General features: G+C 44.4%; 1 protein-coding gene across 1 annotated transcript in view; it reads right to left on the bottom strand.

The window, feature by feature from the left end:
- The window catches only part of LOC137626457 (ras-related protein Rab-43-like), a 54898-nt gene that overhangs the window by 5648 nt on the left and 25429 nt on the right, over window positions 1-23821 (bottom strand). Inside the window, exons 2-5 of the mRNA XM_068357461.1 lie at window positions 17299-17544; window positions 15004-15088; window positions 12866-12964; window positions 10638-10795 (exon numbers count right to left, since the gene is read on the bottom strand). Coding sequence (XP_068213562.1) covers window positions 10638-10795; window positions 12866-12964; window positions 15004-15088; window positions 17299-17511 — 555 coding nt within the window. The 5' untranslated portion in view covers window positions 17512-17544. The remainder of the gene's footprint in view (window positions 1-10637; window positions 10796-12865; window positions 12965-15003; window positions 15089-17298; window positions 17545-23821) is intronic.

Here is a 23821-nt window from a genome sequence, read left to right as displayed (position 1 = left end):
GCCAGTAGAAAGAAAAGTGCAAAGTTGTTCCCTTTTCTTGAGTACTCCTGAAACAAACATTGATGCAAATTCGCCGGACCCATCCCGAATTGCTTTATCCATACAGGACATTATAAGCATGGCTGAGTCCTTGTCCGCAGGGGCAGTCTTCTTGCTCAAGGCCCCCAGGCACCAGTCGAGAAAATTGAAAATCTCAAAGGCACGAAAAATGTTATTTTTATTAATAAAATAAATTTTTGAATATACTTACCCGATAATCATGTAGCTGTCAACTCCGTTGCCCGACAGAATTCTATGGAGGGATACGCCAGCTATCACAATACTAGAAGGGGGTGTATTTACCAGCGCCACCTGTGGCCAGGTACTCAAGTACTTCTTGTTGACACCTCCTCAATTATTCCTCGGTCCACTGGTTCTCTATGGGGAGGAAGGGAGGGTCGATTAAATCATGATTATCGGGTAAGTATATTCAAAAATTTATTTTATTAATAAAAATAACATTTTTCAATATTAAACTTACCCGATAATCATGTAGCTGATTCACACCCAGGGGGGTGGGTGAAAACCAGTGTACAAGATTAAAGGATAGCTAAGTATCCCATATTTCATATAATCAGTTATCCACAATAACAATGAAATAATAAGTACCTGGTAAGGAAGTCGACTTGAACCGTTACTCTGCCTTTAATAAGATCGTCTTCCTTACTGAGCGCAGCGTTCCTCTTGGGAGGCTGAATCAACTCAAAGGTGCTAAAGTATACAGGGCTGCAACCCATACTAAAGGACCTCATCACAACCTTTAACCTTGGCGCTTCTCAAGAAAGAATTGACCACCCGCCAAATCAACAAGGATGTGGAAGGCTTCTTAGCCGACCGTACAACCCATAAAAAGTATTCAAGAGAAAGGTTAAAAAGTTATGGGATTATGGGAATGTAGTGGCTGAGCCCTCGCCTACTACTGCATTCGTTGCTACGAATGGACCCAGGGTGTAGCAGTACTCGTAAAGAGACTGGACATCTTTGAGATAGAATGATGCGAACACTGACTTGTTTCTCCAATAGGTTGCATCCATAACACTCTGCAGAGAACGGTTCTGTTTGAAGGCCACTGAAGTAGCCACAGCTCTCACTTCATGCGTCCTTACCTTCAGCAAAGCAAGGTCTTCTTCCTTCAGATGAGAATTTGCTTCTCTAATCAGAAGCCTGATGTAGTAAGAAACTGAGTTCTTAGACATTGGTAGAGAAGGCTTCTTGATAGCACACCATAAGGCTTCTGATTGTCCTCGTAATGGTTTTGACCTTCTTAGATAGTACTTAAGAGCTCTAACTGGGCAAAGTACTCTCTCCAGTTCGTTCCCCACCATGTTGGACAGGCTTGGGATCTCGAACGACTTAGGCCAAGGACGGGAAGGAAGCTCGTTTTTAGCCAAAAAACCGAGCTGCAAGGAACATGTAGCCGTTTCAGATGTGAAACCTATGTTCCTGCTGAAGGCGTGGATCTCACTTACTCTTTTACCTGTTGCTAAGCACACGAGGAAAAGAGTTTTTAATGTGAGGTCCTTAAAAGAGGCTGATTGGAGCGGTTCAAATCCTGATGACATTAGGAACCTTAGGACCACGTCTAGATTCCAGCCTGGAGTGGACAACCGACGTTCCTTTGAGGTCTCAAAAGACCTAAGGAGGTCCTGTAGATCTTTGTTGGAGGAAAGATCCAAGCCTCTGTGGCGGAAAACCGCTGCCAACAAACTTCTGTAACCCTTGATCGTAGGAGCTGATAGGGATCTTACGTTCCTTAGATGTAACAGGAAGTCAGCAATCTGGGTTACATTGGTACTGGTTGAGGAAAACTGCATTGGCCTTGCACCAGCTTCGGAAGACTTCCCATTAAGACTGATAGACTCTGAGAGTGGATGTCGTCCTTGCTCTGGCAATCGCTCTGGCTGCCTCCTTCGAAAAGCCTCTAGCTCTTGAGAGTCTTTCGATAGTCTGAAGGCAGTCAGACGAAGAGCGTGGAGGTTGGGTGTACCTTCTTTACGTGAGGTTGACGCAGAAGGTCCACTCTAGGAGGAAGAGTCCTGGGAACGTCGACCAGCCATTGCAGTACCTCAGTGAACCATTCTCTCGCGGGCCAGAGGGGAGCAACCAGCGTCAGCCGTGTCCCTTTGTGAGAGGCGAACTTCTGAAGTACCCTGTTGACAATCTTGAACGGCGGGAATGCATACAGGTTGAGATGGGACCAATCCAGCAGAAAGGCATCCACGCGAACTGCTGCTGGGTCTGGAATCGGAGAACAATACAAGAGGAGCCTCTTGGTCATCGAGGTAGCGAATAGATCTATGGTTGGCTGACCCCACAGGGCCCAAAGTCTGCTGCAAACATTCTTGTGAAGGGTCCACTCTGTGGGGAAGACCTGACCCTTCCGGCTGAGGCGATCTGCCATGACATTCATATCGCCCTGAATGAGCCTCGTTACCAGCGTGAGCTTTCGATCTTTTGACCAAATGAGGAGGTCCCTTGCGATCTCGAACAACTTCCTCGAATGAGTCCCTCCCTGCTTGGAGATGTAAGTCAAGGCTGTGGTGTAGTCGGAGTTCACCTCCACCACCTTGTTAAGCTGGAGGGACTTGAAGTTTATCAAGGCCAAATGAACTGCCAACAACTCCTTGCAATAGATGTGAAGTGTCCTTTGCTCCTGATTCCATGTTCCCGAGCATTCCTGTCCGTCCAGTGTCGCACCCCAGCCCGTGTCCGATGCGTCCGAGAAGAGACGGTGGTCGGAGGTCTGAACAGCCAAAGGTAGACCTTCCTTGAGAAGAATGCTGTTCTTCCACCACGTTAGAGTAGACCTCATCTCTTCGGAAACAGGAACTGAGCCCGTCTCTAGCGTCATGTCCTTTATCCAGTGAGCAGCTAGATGATACTGAAGGGGGCGGAGGTGGAGTCTCCCTAACTCGATGAACAGGGCCAGCGATGAAAGTGTCCCTGTTAGACTCATCCACTGCCTGACTAAGCATCGGTTCCTTCTCAGCATGCTCTGGATGCATTCTAGGGCTTGGAAGATCCTTGGGGCCGACGGACAAGTCCGAAAAGCTCGACTCTGAAGATCCATACCCAAGGAGACAATGGTCTGGGATGGAACGAGCTGAGACTCCTCAAAATTGACCAGGAGGCCCAGTTCCTTGGTCAGATCCATAGTCCATTTGAAAATCTCCAGACAGCGACGACTTGAGGGAGCTCTTAAAAGCCAGTCGTCTGACGGAGCCGGACACAAGATCATGATACTGCTGCACAGTCTGTAAACTGTCAATCATGGGCAAGCGAGGAAGTACAGTGACAACCCGAATCTGTCTAGACTGTCTGGGTCGTACAGACAACTCCTTAACGGGTTGCTGAGGTTGCCGCACTGCGTCACAACAAGTCCCTTCTGTTGGTTGTTGAACGTCTTCCCCGTGACACATTGACTCCGTAAACAAAAAATCCTCTAACAAGGACTAAGCTTGGACTGCATGTCATGCAACACAGCACAAGGTCTATGGGAGCAGGTGTGGTAACAGACGGGATTAGCGGCTGAAGTGTAACCATTACCTTCCCTGTAAGCATGTTATGCTTAAATAAAAGTCCATAAGAGGTTATGCAGCTAAAGGCTCCCTCCAAATGACAGAGTCCTCAAGGGAATATCAGAAGGAGGGAGAAAAGAACTTTCTCATCTACAGGGACCTTATCCTAGAAAAGCTAAGTTCTCTGAGTGAGGGTTCACTGGTGCAAAGCAGCAGACTAGAAGGCAACGTTATGAAACTGCTTGACAGTCTAGTGAGTTGGCAACAACCCAAGATGTGTTGAGAAGCATGCGGTATTGTATGCAGAGCATGCTGAATGCAGAGCATGCTGTATGCAGAGCATGTTGTATGCAGAGCATGCTGAATGCAGAGCATGCTGAATGCTGAGCATGTAGTAAGCAGAGCCTGCTGTAAGCAGAGCCTGCTGAAAGGAAAGCAGAGCGTGTGCATGGCGTTTAACATTTCTCAGAAATTCCATGACCAGTGCTAGAGTGCTTTATGCATGCTTGCATGGGGTTTAAACCATGGTATGCTGAACAGCAGAGTCAGAACGAGCTGGAACAACAATAGTGTGGTTTCCTCTTCAAGACTCCGATGAGGGAACACCTGAGGCTCAGTCTGCAAAGGCTGAATAAAAGACAAGCAGAAGGAAGGCGCATGGGTGGAGGAGGCTGACTCCTAGCATGAGTGGTTGAACCCAAGGGTTGCGCTTGCTGAGCGGTTGGCGGAAGCGGAGTAGCAAGTTCCAGTTCCTGTGGTGTGAGCGGAGCGCGATGAGGAAGAGGCTGCGCAGAACAAGGTAAATGTCTCGCAAGCTGAGGCTCCTGAGGCGCAAGGCTAAGGTGTTGTGGTGCTTGCCTTATGGAGGGTTGAGCTCGCTGCAGCAAGAGCTGAGGAAACTGACTCATGGACGGGAGAGGTTGTTGTACCTCAACCGAGTGTTGCATCACTGGTGGAGCAGCAAGTGGAGGCGGAGGAAGAGAGGTATAATCCTCCTGATCCCAATGTAAAGGTTGCCTTAAGAAAGGCGGAGGCTGAACACCACAGGGAACAGCAAACTCAGCACGTGTCTCAACATCGTACGCCTGGCAGGTGGAACTGCTGGCAGGTGGAGCTGCGATCAGGCGGAGCGAGTGTAGGTGGAGGGAGTGTAGGCGGAGGCGGAGGAGCAACACTCTCAGCCCGACACTCACGCATCAAGTCCGAAAGCTGTGCTTGCATGGACTGTAGTAGAGTCCACAACATCATACGCCTGGCAGACGGTACTGTGATCAGGCGGAGCGAGTGTAGGAGGAGGGAGTGTAGGCGGAGGCGGAGGAGCAACACTCTCAGCCCGACACTCACTCATCAAGTCCGAAAGCTGTGCTTGCATGGACTGTAGTAGAGTCCACAACATCGTACGCCTGGCAGATGGTACTGTGATCAGGCGGAGCGAGTGTAGGAGGAGGGAGTGTAGGCGGAGGCGGAGGAGCAACACTCTCAGCCCGACACTCACTCATCAAGTCCGAAAGCTGTGCTTGCATGGACTGTAGTAGAGTTCACAACATCGTACGCTTGGCAGATGGTGCTGCGACCAGGCGGAGCAGGTGCAGGCTGGGCGAGCACAGGCGGAGCAGGTGCAGGCTGGGCGAGCACAGGCGGAGCGAGAACAGGTGGAGGGAGTGTAGGCGGAGGAGGAGGTGCAACACTCTCAGCCCGACACTCACGCATCAAGACCGAAAGTTGTGACTGTATGGACTGCAGTAGAGTTAACTTGGGGTCGGCAGACACTAAGTTCTGCTGAGGTAAAGCCTTAACAGCAGAGATCTGTTGTGGCAGAACCTTACTCCTCTTAGGCGGAGTGTAATCAACTGATGACTGAGGAGAGTCAGAGCTAACCCAATGACTGCATTCGGGTTGTGAACTTTAACTTCGTACGTCTGGCATAGGTCTGGACTTAACGTTTAAGAAGTCTTGAGACCTGAGACCAGCGTTACTCTGCCTTTATTTTCTCCCCTAATCTCTTCTGCAGACGAGCAAAATAAGGGCTCAATCGTCTGCGGGTGGGAGTGACGGTCTCGGTAAGACACGCCCACAACCACCGAGAATACTTCTGTGCGCCGATCAAGGCCTGCTGAACCCTTATGCCCTTCGACATTGCTTCTCCCCTGGGCTTGGGAGCTTGCAAGAGGTCCCGGACTGGGAGGACGACTGGCGTGCACAAAAGTACCCTCACGCACTAATCACTTATCACTTTGATTTCTGTTTGCACTTATTTCACTGAACTCGAAACTTTAAGTGGTTTGTACCTGAAATACGCAATTCTATCCTTTCTCAAAGTTAGTAATTGCGAAAACAGAATTACAATGTAACAGAAAAATCTAATGAAAGATAATTCAGTGGTTGGAAAGAGACTAAACACTAGATCACTCTAGAAACGTTTAGTTTCTTCCCCTAAAGAGACTAGGGAGAAGAGCAAAAAACGATAACGACGTTACTCGTACGCCTGGCAGGCTTGAATGAAACGTTTATCCTCTTTCTCCCTCCGTCTCTATCTCTCTCTCTCTCTCTCTCTCTCTTGACTTAGAACCTGAGAGAAGAGCCCAATCATATATATCGTTAAAACATATTATTGTTAAAGGAAAAAAACTGAAAAGTTCCTTTATTAGGATCAAAACCATTAAGTTAAGAAAGAATGAACAAAACGCTAGACACGGTTACTCTTACTGCAACGTGAAACCGTGAACATTCTTTCTCTATCGTAACGATAGAGTGCAAGTTGAACGTTCTGAACGTCAACAACTGCAGAGACAAAACAAAACGTTAGTTCAGCTTTGAAAACAGTACGAGACTGTCAAAGAAAATCTTTCAAACTCTGTGGCGGAAATAGCATAATATGTTAACAGGTAAAACCGAAATGACGGGCTCAAAGTTTATTAACTTCGGTAAAAGACCGCCTACTATTAGGAAGGTCGAATATAAACAAATATAAAAATTAATTTTAATGAGTTTATAATAAAAGGAAGTTAATCGAAGAGGCCTATAAGAGGCGGAGAGATATAAAATAAATCTATAACTTTTGTTAAGCAAAATTAAGAAAGAGAGTCTATACTCTCTTAGACACCAACACTTCCGTCTAAGGGAAGGGTCGGCCATTGAAAAGTGAACGAGAGTTCATACTCTCTCGTCACCAAAATTAATCAAATTAATTCCAAAAGCTAACTAAGCTAATATAGAAGTTTCCAGTAAAGCGACAGCCGAAATCAAAGAGAAATACTTCACCAAAGTCGTGAAAATACTCCAAGAACATAAGCGTATCCCAGAACGTCTTGCCGGAAGCACGACAGAGGAATAATTGAGGAGGTGTCAACAAGAAGTACTTGAGTACCTGGCCACAGGTGGCGCTGGTAAATACACCCCCTTCTAGTATTGTGATAGCTGGCGTATCCCTCCATAGAATTCTGTCGGGCAACGGAGTTGACAGCTACATGATTATCGGGTAAGTTTAATATTGAAAAATACCCTTTAAGAAGTGGTCTAAGTCGGAAAAGGTCCAGCAGACCTTAGAGCGCCTCATAGCTGATCTACGTGGAGAGTCGACCAAACTTGAGAAGTCAGCCTGGGCAGAGGCAGGAACTCCCAAGCCTGGTTCCTCTCCTGTGGCATACCATACGCCCGCCTTAGAAGTCAGCTTAGTAGGAGGGAACATAAAAGAAGTCTTCCCTAGTTGCTGTTTGGACTGCAACCAATCCCCTAACATTCTTAAAGCTCTCTTAGAGGATCTAGCAAAGACGAGCTTAGTATAGGCCGACTTAACAGGTTGCATGCCTAGCGAAAACTCAGATGGAGGAGAGCGAGGGGTAGCAGAAACAAAATGATCCGGGTAAACCTCTCTGAAAAGAGCCAGGACCTTGCGAAAGTCAATGGAGGGAGGAGAAGACTTGGGTTCCTCCACGTCCGAAGAGGGATCATCTAGGTGCGCAGCTTCCTCCTCAGAAACCTCATCACCAGAGTGTTGCGAAGCGAGAGGTAAAGTTACAGCGGTGTGCTGAACAGCAGAATCTTGACAAGCGGGTGCATAAACACTTGCGGTTTCATCCTCAAGTCTCTGTTGAAGAGGATGAGGGCTGGTAACGACAAAGTCAAGAGGTTGGGATGAAGGAGGTTCTGCGGCGGTATGAGGAGCAAGCGTGGAGAGAGGCGACTGTATTAAAACCTGAGGTTCAGGCTGCAAAGACTGGTCAAGTAGAGTAGAGGAAGGTAGGTGCATGCGTTGAGGTGGCTGACTCCTAGCATGAGTTTCCTGTCTCAAGAGTTGCGCTTGCTTCAAGGGTTGAGGTGGATGCGCAGTAGCAGGTTCCTGTCTCACGAGTTGAGGTTCTTGAGGTGTGAGCTGCGAGAGTTGAGGTAGTAGCTGCGCAGAACGCAGTTCCTGTCTCACGAGTTGAGGTTCCTGAGGTGCTAGCCTCAAGAGTTGAGGCTCTCGCCTTGAGGAAAGTTGAGGTAGCAGCTGCGAGAGCTGAGGTGGCTGCCTCAAGGATGGTAGAGGTTGTCGTACCTCAAGAGGTTGTTGCCTCGAAGATGGTCTAACCGCAAGAAAATCTTGCCTCAAAGCATAAGACTCCTGTTCCCATTGTTGAGGTTGCCTTAAGGAAGGTGGAGGTTGCTGCACAATGCTGGTAACTGGCAACTCCGAACGCGGTAAGGTAGCTTGAGGAACCTCAACTTCGTACGCCTGGCAGACTGGACTGCGGTGAGGCGGAGCGCTCGCAGGAGGAGGTGTAACCTTCTCTGCCTGAAACTCACGCATTAAGACCGCAAGCTGCGACTGCATGGACTGCAGCAAAGTCATCTTGGGATCAATAGACGATAAGGTCTGTTGAGGCAAAACCTTAACAGAAGATGAGGTCTGTTGAGGCATCGCCTTACCTCTCTTAGGAGGTGTGCAGTCACCTGATGACTGCGGAGAGTCAGAGCTAACCCAATGACTGCATCCGGGTTGTTGAACTCTTGAGGTCTGGACTTTACGTTTAAGAGGTCTTGAGACCTGAGTCCAGCGTTTTCTCCCCGAAATTTCTTCTGCAGACGAGGAAAATAAGGGCTCAATCGTCTGCGGGTGGGAGTGACGGTCTCTGTAAGACACGCCCGCAACCACCGAGGATACTTCTGTGCGCCGATCAAGGCCTGCCGAACCCTTTTGCCCTTCGACATTGCTTCTCCCCTGGGCTTGGGAGCTTGCAAGAGGTCCCGGACTGGGAGGACGACTGGCACGCACAGAAGTACCCTCACGCACAACACTGACACTGACACTAGCACTCGGCACCGCACTGACACTAGCACTCGGCACAGCACTGGCACTACCACTTCCCACTGCACTTTTGACCTTAAGTTCCTTGACGTCCGCCAAGAGGAACTTGTGGTCACTCACTACCGATTCCACTTTGTCACCTAAAGCCTGAATGGCACGCAAAACATCGGACATATCAGGCTGAGCACAAATAGTAGGATCGGGGGTAGCCACTACAGGGGGAGGAAAAGGTTGAGGATCATGAGGTGAGGAATAAAGCGAAGAGCGAGCAGAACTCCTCCTAACTCTCTCTCTCTCTAACTTAGTGGTATATTTAAGGAATCGAACAAACTCAAGTTCCGAAAGTCCGGCGCATTCCTCACATCGATCTTCCAACTGACAGGATATTTCCCTACAGTCGGAACAAGCGGTGTGAGGATCAACCGAGGCCTTCGGAATACGCCTATTACAAGACCTACATCGTCTATGGGGAGGGGCTTGAGAAAGGTCGGACATCTTGAATCAAAGAGCTAGTCAAGGGGGATTCCAAATAAAGCAAAAGATCGTTAACCATTAATCAAATCAAATAAAAGCTATCTAAGCTAATAGAAAAGTTTCCAGTATAGCGAAAGCTGAAATCTTAGAGCAATACTTCACCAAAAACCGTGAACAAGACTCCAAAATTATAAGCGTATCCATGAACGTCTTGCCGGAAGCACGACAGAGGAAAAATTGAGTTGGTGTCAACAAGAAGTACTGCAGTACCTGGCCACAGGTGGCGCTGGTGAGTACACCCCCTTCTAGTATAGTGATCGCTGGCGTATCCCTTCCGTAGAATTCTGTCGGGCAACGGAGTTGACAGCTACATGATTATCGGGTAAGTTTAATATTGAAAAATGCGAGATATTTAGTCATAGAAATTTGAAGGTAATCGGTAGGGCTACAGCTAAAACAAGAACCATTTACTAATAGGGTAACTATACCAATTAGCCCAAGCCACTTCCTCATACTTACAAAAAACAATAAACTTCTAACTGTGATATTTAAAAAAATAATCATCATCAGCCTTTAAAATAGTCCCTTCTAACTGAACTATTCAACTTCTCTCACATAGGGCTAGGCATACTTTGGCATAAATATGACTTCCTAATTTTGTTAAACAATATTACACAAATATGAAGTGTATGCCAGTGACTTGTACTATACATTTAAACTTTTTCCTGGGCTGATTTCAGTAGGAGTGGACCACAAAAAATGGATTGACCAATGCCAACAGTGGGGCCAAGCAGAGTAAGGACTTTACCTCCTGCCAACGGGGTCTTTTAAAGTTGGGCATTTGTAAACTATATCAAATGTTTATTGTCATTGAACACTGAACACATTTTTACCCCCAATGGAAATTGTGCCGAAAATTCTCCCCTCCTCCTAGTGGGGTGAATTTCTCCATTATGTCCCTGAAATGATGGATTTTTTTCCGACATATTTCGTGTTATTTATTTTAAGAGTTTTACTTTGTTACTGTTTTTTTTATTATTTCTCTATCTATGATTTATTCAATTCTATTTATTTTCTAATTTTTTTTTTGTTACATGTCAGGCTGCTTTCTTTATTGGACCCCTTTGATTAGCTTTCTTCAATAACAACAACAACTACAATATAAAAGCATATGCAATACAGTACTGTATTATTTGTACGAAAACCTGCAACATAAGACAGGAGGGAAAACAAATATCGTTTCAGACTTCCAAGCAATTTAAACAGAAAATGGGCAAGCGCTTACGGACAACGACGATCACAGAAAGAACAAAACTCACCTTCAATTCCGATGCTAAGTGTGAAAACGTATCCTCGATGTTTGTGTTGTCCTTCGCGGATACTTCCATAACTGCCATAATCTCGGGAACAACTTCACACATGGCCTCTGCTTCTTCAAATTCAACTTCTCGTAGTGTTTCGAGGTCACACTTGTTACCTGCGGGGAATTACGTAAACATGACATAAAGTAATTACAGTGGTAAGCTATTCTAACAGAATTAGGGACAATACTACTTGAAGCTTCCTTACTCTTTCCTATAGTTACGCTTGATAAATTCCTGCTGATCTACTGGGACTCTGTGATTTTAAATTATTCCAGTGTTCATCTTTACACTTGAGCCCTTCAAGAGGATAAAAGCACAATTGACTATGTTTAACTACATCCGAATAATAACTACACCTATTTTGTTAAATTAACTGTACTCTGTGTGTGTAAAAGAGAAAACACTTATTATCATGATAACTTAGTTTGTCTTACCAAGATCAAATCACTTTTTGACTCTTTAACTGTGTTGGCGTTAAATGATAAATTTGGAAATATTTTGTAGTTTTCCTACCAATACAACCCTTGAGGTCTTTACAGTAGATATTTCGGACAAAGCTGAAACTAGCCAAGAGACTCTTCAGCGAGGTATAACCATCCACCTCTAGATAGGTCTCCCAATAAAGGGAAATGGTTTGCAGATGTGAGTAACAAATCAACTAAGATTTTAACAAGGAAAACATCCTGTTACTCGTAAAAGATTATATTACAAAAATGTGGATCTAGAAAAATTATTACACAAAATCACCAAGGCAAACTATACATTTAACACTACAAAGGTAGAAGGTAGCAGGATACCCATAAAGATAGCGATGTTTCCCTACCGTAATTCAAGATTTTGTGTGAAGGCAGAAGCAGGAACAATATGGCTTTGGGCACCAGTTCTTCTATGGCACCAAGGATAATAAAGTGAATATGGTTTAATTTGGGATATATTAGACATGTGATGGACTCTAGGTCTGTATTCCTTTCATAATTTCCGACTTGTTCCAGGTATCATACAAACCCTCTCCTTTTCGAGACTCGTTCTTTAGGTGAGAGGTTTGATGATAAACAAACCAGCGTTAGTTACAGCCCGAATATATCTTTCTTGTGACGTGTGAGAGCCAATGGAAGAATGACTATGCAACAGCCGTAGCACAAGTGACACAGCCTTGCGTGTATGAAGAAAAAATTTTTTTTTCATAGAACATAATGTGTTCTTAAGATGAAAACACCAGCTCTAATGTGAGCTTTTCAATGCCCAAAATATACAAGAGGAAATGGGAATAAGAGGGAGGTGGAGAACCTATTTAAAAAAGAAAAAATGCAACTTCAAGTAGCAAATGTATCAGACAGAGTTGTTTCTATAGAACATGATGCGTTCTTAAGATGAAAACACCAGCTCTAATGTACAAGAGGAAACGGGGATAAGAGTGAGGTGGAGAACCTATTTTGACAAAAATAAAGAGACAGATACAGGAGTAGTAATTCATGCCACTTACGCAGAGGATGCATTGGACTGTAAAGAAAGAGGAGGGATGGGGCTGTATAAGCAACAGCAATGGCTTAAGGTGCATTCATATGGTCAGTGACTCTAAAAAGGCATGCACAGAAGAGAACTTTGGCCAGAGTGCTGCAAGATGGTAATGTCAAGATGGAGGAGCTGGCAGAAAGAGGCGATGTCCAGCGGCAGAGAAATATATCTCTCAGATGGTTTGGAGATTGGATGAGAATGGATGAGGAATAAGGGAATAAAGGCTAGACGCACAAAAAAAAAATAAATCAATCAACGTGACTTCAAGTAGCAAATGTATCGGACACAGGAGAGGAAAAGAATTAATTTCATATTTAACACCATAAATTGCGAAGTACTAAACAAAAACCATTTAAGATGATGACCGATTCACAGTGCCTAACACACAGGTCTGACGTAGGACTTTTTCTTGGAATGAAAACTGCAAATTGAAGAAAGAAAAAAATAAATGAAACTGACAGAGTCGAGACCAAGGCGAATGGATGAAAAGCCGAATCAGAAAGCAATTTAGCTGTGCATAAGAATGGATGATCCATTGGGATGCAAACAACTTGGCTCGTAATGCAAACTACAATAAATACCTCGCTATAGAATCAATAATTGAGCCTCCTGTATATGGGGTAACCCTTACAGAAAATGTACAGAAGAAAGGCAATCCTTTTACTTACCTATGAGAATAATAGCAACTCTGGGATGGGTGTATCGGCTGACCTCTTCCATCCATCTCTGGACGCTCAGAAAGGACGACCTCTTGGTGATATCGTACACTGTAAAAAGGGATCGAATCACTTTAGTGTAAAGAATAACATGAATTAGCCTAGAGACATACAAACTGGGTATTAATATTTTAAATACTTTTTGTTTAGGTTAAAGAGATCTCACTGACATTACCTGATAAATAAATATACTCTATAAGTTAGCACATGCCGTACACTAACATGCTGACGTTTCAGGAATATTTTGGCGAGGGGGAACTACTTTTAAGAGAACAGATAAAGCAACAGACACACAATCACCATTTCTCTTTGGCCATCAAGTTATCATCTTTATGTTTTCCATAAAAGAGGAGGAGAATACAAAAGGATTGAAACTGAATACATACAGCATAACTCTCCTTAACTGTCTTTATGTCTGGCGAGCAAGACCTCTCTGTAACACTGATGTCAATGCTTTTGTATAAATTCCTTTGGATTATTGAATCTGGGCTAATTAGCACTGTGCTGGGGCCTGTGAGTCCATTCAACAACATAACCATATTGTTATGCTTGATCGAAAGTTAAAAAGATGTCGAAAAAAAAAATGACGGAAAGGAAGCAAGAACGGAAGTAAAGTTGAAGGATGTAAAGAAAGTTCAGCTAGGGGCTAAAGGAATACTGTACTGCAAAGACCCTTACAAATGCCTACAGTGCACCCCACGAGATGCACTCACGACATTAACACCCCATATGAGATCAATTCCTGACTAATGCTGAACTCCACTTTCTAAGTAGCCTAGCAATATCACCAATAGCTCATATATGCGGGCCAGAGTTCAAGAACCACTCGCAGCTTCATAAATTTCAATGGTAATATCACCTTACTATTACTGTGAGATAGAGATGGGTGGGAGGGGTTGAAATAGGTCTACCTATCGAGTCATTAGCAGCCATTGCCTGGTCACCTTTGGTCCTAGCTTGGGCACTGTGCTATACAATCTATGTACTGTCTATTCTCAAATCACAGCACATTTTTACCCTTACAAATCTAACATCATCGAACATACTAAACATTACTGTCTGCATCGCAATTCAAATCTCGTCGGAAAACCCTCCACAGAGGAACTCCGTGAGAATGACACGCAAATGAAGCAAGATAAGATAAGACCAAGACGTTCTCGGCAATTTGGAAACTTGGAGCCAAACGACACAGAGGTATCTGGAAGCATCATTTTCTGGTGCAATGTTCAACGCCTTTAACTTTTCAGTCATTAAGTTTGGTCATTCTATATTTTATTGTCAAGCTTTTTTAACTTTCCATTGCATCAACCTTTATTTAATCTTAGGATAAATTCTTAATATAAATCCTATGAATTAAACAATGGTAAGTGGTCATACAATCTCATGTAGTTATAGTAATATTAATTGGCTCCAAGAAGCTGTTTGCAAGTCAAGTTGTTTGAGTTAAATTTTTATAAATTTTGTCCTAGGGTATGCCTAACCTGAATCCCATGCCTGGATATGTGTAATTACAGAATCTAGTGGGTCAAACACTGATACAATCAGCTTCATAAAGATTTGAGGGCAGGCGAGTTTTAGCAAAGGTAACTATTGACATGGGTGGATGGATGGGTGATAGGAGGATAGATGTGAGAGAGGCAAGAGAGCGTGCTAGAAATAGGAATGAATGGCGAGCGATTGTGACGCAGTTCCAGTAGGCCCTGCTGCTTCCTCCGGTGCCTTAGATGACCGCGGAGGTAGCAGCAGTAGGGGAGTCAGCATTATGAAGCTTCATCTGTGGTGGAAATGTGGGAGGTTGGGCTGTGGCACCCTAGCAGTACCAGCTGAACTCGGTTGAGTCCCTGATTAGGCTGAAGGAACATAGAGAGTAGATGTCCCCTTTTTGCTTTGTTTCATTGTTGGTGTCGGCTACCCCCCAAAATTGGGGGAAGTGCCTTGGTATATGGATGGATGGAACTATTGACATCATAAATCAGTACTGAACTTAGAACTTAGTAAAGCAATGTAATAGAAAACTGTACAGTAATAGGTAATTATATTGATAAAAAATGGTTGGTAAAGAGGGATACAGAAAACGACAGCATACTTACCAATGACTACACCATTTGCCGAACGATAATAACTCTGCGTGATGGTGCGGAAGCGTTCTTGTCCGGCAGTGTCCCAGATTTGGAGCTGGAAGATATTTTTAAGACATGCCATTACTATGAAAGTAGTTAAATTTGGGTCACTTGAGTAGTGTGTTTTATATTTATGTAGCTCGGAGGACTATGAAATGTGAAGTAGGAGATGATGAATAGAGAAGTATTGATTTAAAAGCTCAAGATAGAGACGTCTGGCGAAATCTAACCGAGGCCCTTTGCGTCAATAGGTGTAGGAGGAGATGATGATGATGATGATGATGATGATAATGATGATGATGATGAGCTCTGAGTGAACTTCCTCAGACAAAAATGTGTTCACATGAAAACCATACATTAATCAATATCGAATACACTTGATAAAATTTCCAAAAGAGTATAAATATTTTTTGGTGTCCTCACTGTCTTCAAAGCCAACAAAATTAAATCTTTAGAATCATTAAGTCTCCAGATTGGTTAAACTGTATCATTAATATCAGACCGTACACCATGTTCCATTTCCGATTCGATTAGATCAGACACAAATGGTCTATCATTAGACTAGCATCCCTGTACAATGGACAAGGACAAAACAGCATGTCTGGAGCCTAGAAAAGATACAGGCATTCCTATATACTGTACTTCTATATGGGCCAGTGATGAGATAATGGTCCCTCGCTGAATGAGGGAGAGTAAAAAATTAGTCTATTGCCCATACTCAATCACTTTTGGGCAGAAATATATCGAGATACATTACGTTTATTAAGTTGTAGATATGTGGGAGATGAAAACTGGAAGAAGATACAGAAAAAGACATTGAACAAGTAAGAGAAAGATGTAAATACAAGAAAAGTAAAAAGACAAAATGAACCTCCGCATCATTTACAGTAGAAGGCATGATTGATAAGCACCAATCCATAAGAAATTTAACATTATTTAACCCTAATTGGAAAAGCAGGATGCTATAAGCCCATAGGCTCCAAAATGAAAAATAGTCTGGTGAGGAAATGAAATAAGGGAAGAGAAAATAGTGTACCCGTATGTACCCTATCTCAAGCAAGAGAACTCTAATCCAAGACAGTGGAAGACCATGATACAGAGGCTATGGTATTACCCAAGACTAGAGAAAAATGGTTTCATTTTGTAATGTCCTCCTAGAAGAGCTGCTTACCATGGCTAAATAGTCTCTTCTACCCTTATCAAGAGGAAAGTAGCCACTGAATAATTACAGTGCAGTAGTTAACCTCTTGAGTGAAGAAGACTTTTCAGTTATAATAATGTTGTAGGCCAGACTATTTGGTGTATGTGTGATTTTGGTCTTTAAGTTTATAACAATACCTGTCAAAGTTCAGAGTCCAAAAGTTTCATTACTAAAAAGACTATTGTATCTACGTGTAGCATGGGAAAATGCTCCAGGAGAGGACACCTAACTTTAACAAAGTAATTCGGGTTGAAAACCTGATCAAAGATAATCCAATTTAAAAGATGTCCAAAATTTCTGAATATTTCCTCTGCTTCAAATTCTTAATTTTAAAAAATGGGAATATACAATACTTTTATGTTACACTTCCTCTGCTTAAGGAAAATATTAAATTGTATATAACAGAAATCATAAATAGTACAATACCAAAACTAAAAGACAGAAAAAAGTCGATACAAACCAGGTATTAAATTATAATTAATACATAGAAAATTATACAAATTAGTGAATAAAACCACAAATGCAATGAACATTTATAATGAATGTCCTTTATGACCTATTTGGAAATCCTAACCAACAAAACTTTAGAGAAACAGCATACTGTCCTAGTTAATAGAAGTTATATCTTTACGTTTTATAAACTGAACATAAAATATAATGCCCAAATGGAGAGAATTAATAATAATCCATATTCATTAAGAATATTAACACAGTATGTACAAATATATTGGGAAAAAAAAAAAGAGGAGAATGAAAACTTTGGGGAAACCAAGCACGGAGGAGTACCCCAATCCGAAACCTGATCTGGTTGTACTTTGAGAAGAGTTGCAAAAGTTAATAAAACAACATTTGGATAATGTTAAATGATAAATAAATATGAAAAAAAAAGCTAATAAATGCACTCAGATAATAAAATCAATCAGAACACTTTGTTCAGTGATTGCAAGCTTCCATAAATGTTAAACAATCTCCCATTCTTACAAAAGATCCTCCTTCTTAGCAATAGTAACAAAACAGACAAAACAAAAACACAGCGCCCTCAGCAGAGGTAACAACCACTTTACCTTGACTTTCTTGTTATCGACAGTAACGGTCTTCATGGAGAAGTCCACTCCGATGGTGTTCCCGTGTCTCTCCACATACATGCCGGACTTGAACCTCTGCACGACACACGTCTTGCCGACGCCGCAGTCGCCGATGACGACAATTTTGAACAGAAAGTCAAACTGATCGTCCGCTGCATTGCTTGCGTTCATGGATTGTGTCGTGGCCGTCATTGTGGCGAGTTACGGCGGTAATTTTTTGTAAGTCTGGGGGAGTAAATAGAGATACAGTACTGTACACACAGATTTAAAGTAAATCCTGAATAGCTATAACCTTTGATTGGAAAAATATGCGTTATAATAAAAAAGGGATTTTGACGAAGGAAAAATCTATTTCTGGGAAGAGACCTGTGACGCCCTGTGAAAGAAGTCCTTCTTTACACTTTTCTAATATAAATCTTCCAAATATACCAGAGAAAGATAAAAGCATGGAATGCAGAGGTTACTACCCTCGCGCGAGCACCTTGTGGGTGTCGTGTATACAACAGGGGTGTGTGAAAACCACTATTCACAGACAAACTTATAACAGAGTTTGTATTTTTCCAAACATACAAACCCGAATTCTTTACTATAGGAGATATTCTAACGCGAGCTGGAGAATACGGCAGAAAAACCTTAACAAGGTCGTTAACGACTGGACAGGTAATTACCCACCTGTCAACGGGGGGGGGGGGGGGGGGGGGGGACCGCCGGTTAGTAGCTGCTGTTTACCTTCAATCGGATTCTAGTTAGGACTATCCTAGGGGGCGGTGATGGAGGGAAGATTTGTGTAAAGAATTCGGGTTTGTATGTTAGGAAAAATACAAACTCTCTTATAAGTTTGTCATTTGTTCCTACACTAAATACAAACCCTCATTCTTTACTATAGGAGACTTAGTCTTGAGGTCAGGGTGGCCAAGGAGTTCCCTATCTTTAGGGAAGATAGTCCTCAGACTACACTCTTTTGAAGCAACAATCTTCCGTTATCTTCTTTCTTTGTAGATCCCCAGAATCTCAGTACGACTGAAGGTTTGCAACTTCATGGAAACAAATGTTTCAGGATGAAGTGGGTCAGGAACATTCGACTCGGACCCCTTCAAACTTAGGATTCCCCTGACCTTGCCAAGGGGAAACCTCGTGACCACGAGTATAACTTATACCCTGTGAGAGGAATCAGATGAGTATCGTACCTTATTTCCATTGGCGAGTCCAGTTGAAACTGGATACAGGCTAGGATCCCCAGATGTGGGGGAGAGGGAGACGAAGAAGATCGAAGGATGATCTTAAAACCTAGTGTAACCCAGAATCCTCAACCAATGGTTACTGTCCCCTGAAAGGGCGTAAGGAAGTAACAGCATCTGTTGACCTGTCACAATAGGCCCTATAAAAAGGGTGTCTAGAGACCTATGTGTCACGTCGCTCAAAAGTGAACAGTGAATGTAGATTGGCATTTCCAGACCCCAACACTTGAGACTTGGGAGACTTAAAAAAATCTCTTAAATGCCAGAGAGGCAGCCACTCCATTAACTTGATGGGCTCTGGGTTGTGCTGCCTCTGGGTCTCCGTGAAAAGACCTCGCAATAACTTTCTTAAGTCGGAAAGAGATGGTGTTGCGAGAGATTCTCTTCTTTACCCTGTTGGAACAAGGAAGAGATGACGGAGACGTGGTCTGAAAAGTCTGGTGCGCCTCAGATGTTTCTTTGACGCCCTGACTGGGCATAGTAACGACTAGACTGCATCCTGTGTTACCTATTGAGAGTGGATATTCTCGAAATCTCCCATCGGTAGATGAAGGATTGTGAGTCTAGCCACCAAGCCCGGCACAAAGTTGCGAGACACTCCCCCCCCCATCTCTTAGAATGGGTGGCATAAGAGACCATGTAGCTCACTGACCCTTTAAGTGGAGGACAGAGGTACGAGGAAGACGGTCTTAAGGTTCAGAGAGGGTCTGAGGCCCTTAAGGGCACATAGAGCAGACCCTTCAGCGAACGTAAGACACGTCTCAAGGAGATGGTCTAATCTCAAGTGGGGGGCAAGATCACTCCAACAACCAAGGTGATGTCTTCTGAGGCGGAGAGGTCAACCCCTTCTCCGTCTACAGATGAGGCTCAAGGCTGCGCAATAGCCCTTAATCGCCGAGACTGAGAGAGGCTTTCCTCAATGAGGAACAAAAGGAAGTCTGGGAACTACTGATCCTTCCTTTTGAGGGTCCAAATGCTTCACATTGTCGCTGTTGTAGCGATTAAGAAGTCCATGTCTTAGCCCCAGCAGTTAGGACTTCTTGTAGGGTCTGCCTAGAGTTTAGTTTGACAAGTCCTCGTGGCTCGCAAGGTAGCCGACTGTATCAGAACACGTGCAAGCCAGAAGGGACATTGAAGTCGCTTCCCTTGCCGAGGCTTCTGTGACTTGAGAAGAGCCTGGAAGAGTTGAGTGTCTCTTCGAGGATTAGCCTGGTGTGAGCCTCGCCGTGAAGGGATCCAAGATCAGAGGAGAAGGTTGACGTCTCTGAACTCGGAGAACAGACCAGGTTTAAAGGTCGCTCAAGAAAGGCAGAGGCGAGGGACAGTGACATTGCACTAGCCGTTAGGACAATGTCCTAGAGACTGACCATATATGGTCAACGACCAAGCCTCCTCTCCAACCCAGCTTGGACCAGGGAAGGCCAGGCAGTGGCTGCTGAAGACTCAGCAGATAAAACTATAGGCTCCCCCCAACCTTAGCTTACAAGGATGGTAAGGTTGTAGGCAATGAAGGCTCTAACGAGTCTGGGCAGGACTCGAACCCCAGACTGTCAATACATAGCCTGTCTAAGTCTGGAGAGACAACGGGTCGAGGAGACAGATGCAAATCGCCGAGGCATGAGATATAACACACAGTTCTTAGAGTCCTTAAATAGGAGGATTCTAAGTCCCTCGACGGCAGCACACACGAGAAATCCTCAAGCTGCGATAATTCCTCGCGTGTTGTTACAGGAAAACGTGGAGACGCGAGTAGCAGACAAACCTTATATCTTACCCCTCGTATCTTTCTTATCGAAAGGGGAAGAATGGTAGAAGTCGGAGTGTCTGGAGGTAATGGCGAAGACCGCTGACGAGAGTCGGAGGGCTCTGTCATAAGAGTAAACTCTTAATGACGATGATCGCGTGCATAGCGCTAATTGCGCGCGTGCACGGACACTCTGTGCTAATTGTTAGCAGAGCCCGACTACTCGCATAACTGAAACTCGAAGGTTCGAAGTCGTGTGAACTCGAAAGTCCAACGCGAAAGAGGCCCAAAGGACTCCTAAGGTCATGAGAACCCGTAGGATAAACATGACGAAAGTTTAAAGGCTGCCGATCACACCCGGCGAAAGGGTGATCGTCCCGAGACCCCGAGGGGTCAACGTGAGGGGAACCAGTAGGATAAAAAAAGACGTCTCCTACCAGCACGAGGGGGAGAACGTCAGGGATGAAAATACCTCCTCCGCAGGGTAGATTTGTTCTCTAGAAGGAGAATTTCGCTTAATACAAGGCTCTCGCTCCGCCCCTGGAGGAGAACCAAAAGGTGTAAGAGGGAGGAGCGTAGATCAGTAAACTACTACAAGTTTCTCTCGTGAAGGTAGGAAGGTTCTCCCTAAGGGAATCGCCTAAAACAAGCTTTCTCCCTGCCCTATGGGGAAAAGCGTAGGCGTATTAACTTTTCTCTCTCAACGAGGGAAAAGTTTTCCCGAAGGAAGGATTGCCAAAGGCAAGATTTCTCCCTTCCCTAAGGGGAAACGCGTAGGTTTAATAATTTCTCTCTCGCGAACGAGGGAGAAGTCCTCCCGAAGGAGGAAATCGCCTAAGGCAAACTTTCTCCCAGATCTATGGGAAAAAAGCATAGGCGTAATAATCTCTCTCTCGCGGACGAGAGAGAAGTTCTCCCGAAGGAGGACGTCGTTTAAGACAAGTTTTCTCCTAGTTCTAGGGAAAAAACGTAGGCGAAAAAAAACTCTCTCTCTCGTGAACGAGAAAGGAGTCCTCCCGAAGGGGGACTTGGCCTAAGACAAGCTTTCTCCCAATTCATGGGAAAAAAAGCATAGGCTTAATAATCTCTCTCGCGAACGAGAGAGAAGTTCTCCCGAAGGAGAACATTGCCTAAGACAAGCTTTCCCCCAGTTATATGGGAAAAAAAAGCGAAGGCTTAATAATATCTCTCGCGAACGAGAGAGAAGTTCTCCCGAAGAAGAACATTGCCTAAGACAAGCTTTCCCCCAGTTCTATGGGAAAAAAGCGAAGGCGTAATAATCTCTCTCTCGAGAACGAGAGAGAAGTTCTCCCGAAGGAGAACATTGCCTAAGACAAGCTTTCCCCCAGTTCTATGGGAAAAAAGCGAAGGCGTAATAATCTCTCTCTCGAGAACGAGAGAGAAGTTCTCCCGAAGGAGAACATTGCCTAAGACAAGCTTTCCCCCAGTTCTATGGGAAAAAAGCGAAGGCGTAATAATCTCTCTCTCGAGAACGAGAGAGAAGTTCTCCCGAAGGAGAACATTGCCTAAGACAAGCTTTCCCCCAGTTCTATGGGAAAAAAGCGAAGGCGTAATAATCTCTCGCGAACGAGAGAGAAGTTCTCCCGAAGGAGAACATTGCCTAAGACAAGCTTTCCCCCAGCTCTATGGGAAAAAAGCGAAGGCGTAATAATCTCTCTCGCGAACGAGAGAGAAGTTCTCCCGAAGGAGAACATTGCCTAAGACAAGCTTTCCCCCAGCTCTATGGGAAAAAAGCGAAGGCGTAATAATCTCTCTCTCGAGAACGAGAGAGAAGTTCTCCCGAAGGAGAACATTGCCTAAGACAAGCTTTCCCCCAGTTCTATGGGGAAAAAGCGAAGGCGTAATAATCTCTCTCGCGAACGAGAGAGAAGTTCTCCCGAAGGAGAACATTGCCTAAGACAAGCTTTCCCCCAGTTCTATGGGAAAAAAGCGAAGGCGTAATAATCTCTCTCTCGAGAACGAGAGAGAAGTTCTCCCGAAGGAGAACATTGCCTAAGACCAGCTTTCCCCCAGTTCTATGGGAAAAAAGCGAAGGCGTAATAATCTCTCTCTCGAGAACGAGAGAGAAGTTCTCCCGAAGGAGAACATTGCCTAAGACAAGCTTTCCCCCAGCTCTATGGGAAAAAAGCGAAGGCGTAATAATCTCTCTCTCGAGAACGAGAGAGAAGTTCTCCCGAAGGAGAACATTGCCTAAGACAAGCTTTCCCCCAGCTCTATGGGAAAAAAGCGAAGGCGTAATAATCTCTCTCTCGAGAACGAGAGAGAAGTTCTCCCGAAGGAGAACATTGCCTAAGACAAGCTTTCCCCCAGTTCTATGGGAAAAAAGCGAAGGCGTAATAATCTCTCTCTCGAGAACGAGAGAGAAGTTCTCCCGAAGGAGAACATTGCCTAAGACAAGCTTTCCCCCAGTTCTATGGGAAAAAAGCGAAGGCGTAATAATCTCTCTCTCGAGAACGAGAGAGAAGTTCTCCCGAAGGAGAACATTGCCTAAGACCAGCTTTCCCCCAGTTCTATGGGAAAAAAGCGAAGGCGTAATAATCTCTCTCTCGAGAACGAGAGAGAAGTTCTCCCGAAGGAGAACATTGCCTAAGACAAGCTTTCCCCCAGTTCTATGGGAAAAAAAGCGAAGGCGTAATAATCTCTCTCTCGAGAACGAGAGAGAAGTTCTCCCGAAGGAGAACATTGCCTAAGACCAGCTTTCCCCCAGTTCTATGGGAAAAAAGCGAAGGCGTAATAATCTCTCTCTCGAGAACGAGAGAGAAGTTCTCCCCGAAGGAGAACATTGCCTAAGACAAGCTTTCCCCCAGCTCTATGGGAAAAAAGCGAAGGCGTAATAATCTCTCTCTCGAGAACGAGAGAGAAGTTCTCCCGAAGGAGAACATTGCCTAAGACAAGCTTTCCCCCAGCTCTATGGGAAAAAAGCGAAGGCGTAATAATCTCTCGCGAACGAGAGAGAAGTTCTCCCGAAGGAGAACATTGCCTAAGACAAGCTTTCCCCCAGTTCTATGGGAAAAAAGCGAAGGCGTAATAATCTCTCGCGAACGAGAGAGAAGTTCTCCCGAAGGAGAACATTGCCTAAGACAAGCTTTCCCCCAGTTCTATGGGAAAAAAGCGAAGGCGTAATAATCTCTCTCGCGAACGAGAGAGAAGTTCTCCCGAAGGAGAACATTGCCTAAGACAAGCTTTCCCCCAGTTCTATGGGAAAAAAGCGAAGGCGTAATAATCTCTCTCTCGAGAACGAGAGAGAAGTTCTCCCGAAGGAGAACATTGCCTAAGACAAGCTTTCCCCCAGTTCTATGGGAAAAAAGCGAAGGCGTAATAATCTCTCTCTTGAGAACGAGAGAGAAGTTCTCCCGAAGGAGAACATTGCCTAAGACCAGCTTTCCCCCAGTTCTATGGGAAAAAAGCGAAGGCGTAATAATCTCTCTCTCGAGAACGAGAGAGAAGTTCTCCCGAAGGAGAACATTGCCTAAGACAAGCTTTCCCCCAGTTCTATGGG

The sequence above is a fragment of the Palaemon carinicauda genome, chromosome 34, assembly GCF_036898095.1.
Source record: "Palaemon carinicauda isolate YSFRI2023 chromosome 34, ASM3689809v2, whole genome shotgun sequence".
NCBI lineage: Eukaryota > Metazoa > Arthropoda > Malacostraca > Decapoda > Palaemonidae > Palaemon > Palaemon carinicauda.
The sequence above is the reverse complement of the archived record's forward strand: the minus strand, read 5'-3'. Positions and strand labels throughout refer to the sequence as shown.